Source organism: Poecilia formosa, unplaced genomic scaffold (genome assembly GCF_000485575.1).
Source record: "Poecilia formosa unplaced genomic scaffold, Poecilia_formosa-5.1.2 Scaffold275, whole genome shotgun sequence".
Taxonomy (NCBI): Eukaryota; Metazoa; Chordata; class Actinopteri; order Cyprinodontiformes; family Poeciliidae; genus Poecilia; species Poecilia formosa.
Window position 1 is genome coordinate 492,680 of NW_006800214.1, and position 7,478 is coordinate 500,157.

Below are 7,478 nucleotides of genomic sequence, written 5' to 3' on the forward strand. Positions count from 1 at the left end.
TCTGACGAGCCTCTCAATTAAAAGCTACTTTGCTCTGTATGATTGAGAGAGTGGAGTGTGACACTCAGAGCAAACCGTAAGATTTAGAAAGTGAATTTATGTAGACGGTGCTCTACGAGAGCAGCATGTATCGACTGAAACTTTGGATTCAAATGCCATTTAAAAAACATCTGGAAACATTATGTTTAGCAAAGGCGTGTGTTTTTTTTTTTTGTTTTTGTTTTTTTTAAACAATATTGTAAGTTTTTAAAGGTTTTCTTTCTTTTATTGTGGCTGCTGATTTAAAAAGAAAAACAAATTAAAAGGAATTCACTCTTTATTTGCTAAATATACAATGAAGATAAAGCACAACTTTGAAAGTTAACTGGTACAAGATTCATGTTAAATTGCTTTAAAAACATCGTCTTGTCATAAAAAAAAACAAAAAAAACATAAATCGGTTTAACTAAAAACAGAGCATAAAATCAACAAATTCGCAAGAAATTGGACAACTATTCTCCACTTCATACATTTGCATGAGAGAGAGGATTTCTCTGAGTCAGAATATGAATAAACTAAGCTTGGCTCGAGATCTTTGTGCAGCATGCAGCACTTTTCCCGGTGCGGTTTGAAAGCGTTCATTTGGAGTCGCGTGTTTTAGTTGTGACCCCCCCGTTTAATCCGCACTCGGAGCGGCAACGTAAAGTTTTACTATGTTTAGCAACTCCATCCTCAACAGTTTTATAGCAGGAAAAGTTATTTTATTGAAAAAAAAAAAAAAAAGATCTCAGCTGGTCCAGCTTTTGAAACACCAGTGCTGTCTTGGGAACTTCTAAGTGCAATAGGGTTAGTACTGTGAAAAGTATCTTCCACTTAAAAGTGTTTTTTTCTCTTTTGCCTTTTTTTTTTTTTTGGTCACCAAACCTAGATAATCTGGTTAGATTAAAAAAAAAAGCATCTTGCAGATCTGGACTGCCTGTGGCTTGTTGTTGATACCATGTTTTCTAATTAATAAATGACATAATGATTAAGAAGTCTGAAAATTTGAATGACCAGTAATTATTATCGGCATTAGCTGTGGGATTTTGAAATCAAACATATACTTAAGAAACATAATAGACAGTGTCTTTTTTTAATGCACAGTTGTTTGATTGCTTTCTTTGTCTGCTCCTCAGGATGAGTACCAGTTCTGCTACCAGGCCGCTCTGGAGTACCTGGGTAGCTTTGACCACTATGCAACATAAGAGAGAGAGAACCACACATCCACCTTTCTGCTTCAACAAAACCACAAACGACACGAGAGAATGGGGGAGGAGGGGGTGGTCCGAAAAACGGCGACAACATTCAACTTTTCCTGGAAGCGAGACTTAAAGACCAATTCTGCACCGACTAGCGACAAAAACAGCATCAAGAGTTCTCTTAGCAGCGGCCGAGCTCGCCAGCTCTTTCCCCGCCGGGCGAAGAGACTATCCATGTGTAATCCATATACTTACCTCAGTGTTCCAGTGTGAAGGACGTATAAATACATGTGTTGTGGTCAGCTATCTCAAGTATGAACCAGTGAAATACAAAAGGTTTCCGAACAGGAGCTACGCTACTCTATGTGTGTAAAATACAAAAAAAAAAAAGATCTAAGAGAAAAACATATAAAAAAAATATAAAAAAAAACAGAGCCTGGATATTTGCTGCACCCTAAATGGGCTTTTTATCCTCAACTTTATATCTATTAGTTTGATGTACTTAAAGGAGTAACAAGGTGAACATTTCTTTGTGTCTGCGAGTCGACTTGGAGGGGCGTCCGCAAGACCCGTCAGCCCCGAGGACTTTGTGGCTCGTTCACCAGATGCACAGTGCCAAGACAAAGCGAGAACTGTGGCCTATAAGGAGGCATGGCTCCTATTTGTTACCCAGCACGACAGACCAGTCAGAGCAGAAGTCACGCCCCTTGTTCACCGGCCCCCAGAGTCGTCGGCGCCCGGTTATAGCTGACCCCGGGGGGGAGGTGGGGGTCGCATTTAGAGCCCGTCGAGTCCAGAAAGCGGACCTGTAATGCGGTTCCTCGTCAACAATAGGTCCTGCTTGCTGTTTGCTGTCGTCCGTGTTCATCGTCCATCTTTGCTCCCTCTTGAACGTCTGTCCCCCCCAACCCCACCCCAAACCCCCCCATCGTGTCGGTTCAGCAGTGGCTTATCGAAAGAGATGCTCGCAGAAGAAGTGAGCTCTATGTTTCTCTCTCAGTTCGGTGTATTTTTCCGTTCATATCTGCAGGTCTTTTCCTGCGGTTTTTTTTGACGTTTTCCTTTGCCTTACGCAGACTTGGTTTTTCTCTTCGACACGCTGCTCGACGCCCGCGCATCGTTTTCAGAGCTTCTGCTGTTAAACGCCACGTCTTAATGTTAAGGACGAAAGCTTTGCCACGGTCATCTTCTAGTGTTTTCCTACTTGAATTTGCACTCCTTCGCAGTAAAATCATTCCTATATTTTTACTTGTCGAGCTTACCGCTAATGGAAGATAATGAAATATATTTTAAAAAAGGAGAAAGCTTGAGGTACAGTGCCTTGCAAAAGTCAAAAAAATTTCTCAAGTTTTGACCGCAAACTTTCAACATATTCATATGCATTTGAAATTTATGTGACAGGACAGTATGTGTGAAGTTTTAAGGAAAACATGCATGGTTTTTAAAACTTGTGTGTTTCTCCCAATAGTGATCCAAGTGGACCACAGTAGATGTTAATAAATACTGTGAAGATCACATTTGTGGGCTTCTCTTTCTCTCCACGTTTATAAATTACTCATTGCAATAATCTGGATGCATTTGCAACCAGACCGCCTGAGTTTTTTTTTTTTTTTTTTTTTTTGGGAGTGAGTTTTCACATTTGGAAGCTGAAATTGTTGTCCATGTTTCTTTACAAAATAGTTCAAACTTGCAAGCAGTGTTTACTTCCATCCATCTTTCTTTAAACTTTTTTTTTTTTACATTTCCCACAGCATCACTCTGCCACTACCATGTCTCAGGACGATGGTTTAGTTTTAGTTTTCTGCCACAAACGATGTTTTTGCACGCTGGCTACAAATATAGGTTTCATCTTACTTTACTCTTTCAGCTGACTCCAGATAGAAATTTGCTATGCGATTTATTTTCGACAAAATCCGACAGCCGAGCATCATTTTGTCCTTCCACTTCTCACTGAATGCTCCGCTTCCTGTTGCTCTATCACGTAAAACGCCAAAAAAAAACCACATAAAAGCTTGTGATTGCCTACAAAACAAAAATGTGGGGAAATGACTTCTGCGAGGCGCTGTACGCTCATTTCCATTTCCACAGTCCTTCACAGAAACCCCATATATATTTTTCTGTCTCGTTTATCCGTCTGTACAGAAGCTCCCAGCTCCACCAGTCGATGTGAACCGCTCCGACTCCAGTGAAACGCCTGTGATATCGGTGTGAATATTCGACCTAATTTGAACCCTGTAGTGCTGAAAGGGCACGTCGAGGCCCCCCGGTGTGAGACGTCCCGGCGGGCCCTCCGCGTTTGTACATACAGTCTGCCGCCAGAGTCCCACGCAGTGCCGTCCCAAACGGCGTGTTTAGAGTGGGACTGGACGTGATGTACTGCTTGTCGTCGCTAAAAAAAAAAAAAAAAGCCTTATTGTTCTCGCTCACTTTGTCGTATTTAATTCATATGGTTTTTAAAAAAATATTTATTCTATTTTGTTATTTTCAATGTTTTTTTTTTTGTTTTTTTTAGTTTTTTTTAAAAGATAGAATTTTTTTTTTTTCTTGTGGTTTTATTTATTTTTTTGGAGTATGATGTTGTTGCTTTTTGTTCTTTCCATTTTTTTATGTGCTTTTTTTAAAAAATGATTTGCTTTGTATTGAGAACGTATGCCCTCTGTGCAGGGTGCTATTTGATACTAATTACTGATGTCTGATTAGTTATAGAGATGTACATTAGAGGCAGAACTATCTAAAGTTTACAAGTGATGCCCCTTTGACCCCCCAACCCCTACCACCTTCTCCACCTCGCCTGATTTGACCTCCTGTATGTAGCTGCAGCAGCGATGCGTTTAAGGGCATCGGAAAAGTTCGACATATAGAGCAGAGTGAAATTCTCCTGATGTGCTGTTGGTGTTTAGTTTGCTTGAAAGCACAGAGTAGCAGGTGTATTTTCGACGGGGAGTGGGTACGAATCGTCTAGCTACACACACACACACACACACAGCCTCAGAGGTTATTGTCTGAATCTGAACTTCTTCTCATATGAACTCTATGTGTGGTCCTGAAGTCTTGGCAATGTTTGAACATATATGAAATATGTTACTCCCTCGATTTCTAATGATTATTGTGTCAAGAGAAATATATAAACAGGCACACGCGAAACATATAATGAACGTGTGGAGGGCCAGCTCTGATGATGCCATACCCCTCACTTATGTACTTGTTCTTTCCTTTCGAACCATAGATGTAGATATTGTATCTTGAATTTGTATTAAAAAACAAAAAAAAAGCGGGATGGTTGGATACACGGCGTTCCTGTTGTTTCTCTGTGATTCATGCCAGCTCCACTAGATGGCGCCAACGTCAGCCGATACAAAAATGGATTCCTGTCACTGAAAACAATAAATTAATGATTCCATTTTCAAAACTCTACATAAATAAATTTAAAAAAATATTTTCAGATAGTTTTGGTAAACAACAGTGTGTTTTATTCAGTTCTAAAAGTAAAAAAAAAAAAGAGCAAGATGCGCTCTAGGAACTGATTTAAATCTTTGTTCTGCTGACAACCGCACATTTTTAGCATGTCTGAAATGTAGATCGTAGAGATGAACCCTTCAGAGATGCTAGCGATATGCTGGGGTGTATTTCTTTCTTTTTTTTTTTTTTTGCAAGTCGTTTGACTGTCTTAAAGGAATATAAATCAAATTTTTGAGATGTTATTTTATTACTTTTTAAACTGTTCCTTAAAATGATCTAAAATGGCACAAACAACAACATATCCGTTTGTAAGGATAGCCTTCAATTGTTCCATTGTTAAATTTTGACTCGTCGTTTATATTTATACAAGTGAATGAGTTCCATTATGTTGCGATTTCATTTTGAAGTACCGGCTTTCAATTTTTTGGCAGTAGCCTGTGTTTGTTCTCCGAACGGCATTCAAAGCATTCAAAGCAGCTAAAATCTAACACTTTTACAGCTTTCTGCAGCCATGCCTTGTTACTGATACGATAAGTTTATGTGTCTAATGTGTTTTATAAAACTTTCATATCTCCATTCACAGACGGGAAGCTTGCAGGCCTTTTTACAAAGGTCACCAAGTCACTGTCTGCTGTGTGCAACATAAAGAGAAGAACAAAATAATAAAAGCGGAGAAAAAAAAGTGAAACCCATAAAAACTGGACAAAAGTGTAGAAGAGTAAGATCACAAACCAATATATCTGAAATAATAAAAATGTTTAAATCAATCAAAAGTGAAATACAACATTTTAACACTATTGTTTTATATTTTATTGTTTATTATGCTTTAGATTCATCTTTAGAATGGTCTTGGTTTTTTTTTATAGTCTTTCCACTTATTTCGTTTTCATCAGACCAATGTTTTTATCTCTTATGTATTTCATCAGAAGCAGAGAACAGATCGCATCACTTCCTTCAACTTGGACAGAAAATTGGAGTCTTTGCAGTGGCTTCTGGGAAACATTTGAACTTAAATCTAATCAGATTGTGGAACATTTTCATATATGAAGGTTTAGAATCATTTAGGGTTTCTGTGTTTTAATTAAGTTGAGAATTTGAATTGAGTATGTAACGTGTCTGCATAAGTACTGAAAAAGTGAAATGTTTAAATGACAAAATCCAAATTGCTTTTCATAAATTCAGTAGATTTTACATAGATATATATTGAAGTCCAGTGCTTCACAAATACTTACTCAATCCACACAATTTTAAAAAAAGAAAAACAAACGTGTATTTCACTAGTTTCTACTGGTTAAACTTGATCTGGGTCTGGTTATAATCCTAAAAAAGACTAAAAGTGTGTATTAATTAATCTGCTAATAAAGCTGTTTCCTCAGCACAGTAGTTCTGGAGATCTCACCGGATCAGACTTCTCCCTCCCCGTGCAACCATGACCAAGATGAACCAGAAACTGTCTTTCCAGTACTTATTGAGTCACATAACACAGAAGAATCTCTGAAGAAAATGTCCTATTTTCACCAAAAAATAAACATTTTAACAAATCTTTATTTTTGCTAAATTCAAAGAAATGACATAGTAAGTCGTAAAAATACTTGATTTTGGCACACGGGTCATTCTTAGAGGTTACGCTGCTTTTTTTATGGTTATGTCAAGTCCTTGTTTCTGACACTGACAGCACGTTATTTGTTTCGACAATATAATGGAAGAAAACATTGAGAAACTTTAAAACCTGAAGGACTATTCATCAGAATCATGTTACATCATTGGGAAGAAAAAAAAAAAGAAAACAAATTAACAGAAAGCTGCAGCGATTTGCACAGTAAATGCCCTCTTAAACCAAAAGAGGCTTTTAGTTCTCTTGTTTTTACTTGTTGAAGGTGAAACTTTCAGTTTCACCTTCCTGACTCAGCTCCATTATTTGACGCACTCTTCTGTAAAACTCACATGTGAGGATTATTAAACAACAAGCAGGTGCAGTGGAGCCACAGGAACGGCGGAGCTTTTCCTCGAACCTCAAATCAGAGCAAATAAAAGGAATCTGGATCAGCTGATCGGTGATACGGAGTGTAATCTTTTATTATCTGTATGAGCGTGACACACCCATGTCTGATGCGAGCAGAGGTGTTCCTAAGAATGAACTCACCTGAGCTCTGCATGTGTTTGACTTTTTTGTTTTTTTTACTTCACACAAGATACAGAGGAAAGATCGGATATGCTCACACACACCCTTGTGTGACTAGACACTGTGGGTGGAAACAGTATTTTTATTTCCTGCTTTCTGCTGTTGAGCCGCTTCATCGAGATCTTTCAGAAAGCCAGAAGGTTTCAAGGTTGTTCTTCTTGAAAAAACAAAAAAAAAAAAATAGAAGAACAAGAAATTCCATGTTGAGATAAAGTACCTGAGGAGGCCTTGGGTCGCAGTGTTGAATTATGGGCAATTAAATGCTTAAGGTTGAAAAAAATCATCACTGATAAACCCTTTCTTTGGTTTTGCAATGTTGCACACGTTCTTTTTATTCTTTTATCTCTGAATCTAAGTAATTTCTAAATCATTTTGTTGAGAAGAATCAGAGAATCTGCCAGATGACCCCTGCCATAGTAGCTGTGTCTGCAGTGGACGCCATCATGTGGAACGTCTGTGTTTCTCTGCCATCGTTTCACTGATGCTTATCTAAACAGCGCAGCGCATTCTTCATCACGCTGCTCTTCCTCTCTAAAAGACAGGCTCCATGGCTTTGCACTTTCTTTTGTATGAAGTTATTTATACTGAAATCTTCAACAGCAACAGTTTATGTGAGTCAG

General features: G+C 38.3%; 1 protein-coding gene across 14 annotated transcripts in view; it reads left to right on the forward strand.

Moving 5' to 3' along the window:
- Positions 1 to 1,835, forward strand: part of ptprsb (protein tyrosine phosphatase receptor type Sb) — a 93,401-nt gene extending 91,566 nt beyond the window's left edge. For all 14 annotated transcript variants that reach the window (XM_016681273.1, XM_016681261.1, XM_016681262.1 and 11 more), the window contains one exon: positions 1,155 to 1,835. In XM_016681273.1, the coding sequence (XP_016536759.1) occupies positions 1,155 to 1,223 (69 nt within the window). In that variant the 3' untranslated portion in view covers positions 1,224 to 1,835. The remainder of the gene's footprint in view (positions 1 to 1,154) is intronic.
- The last annotated feature ends 5,643 nt before the right edge of the window (positions 1,836 to 7,478 follow it).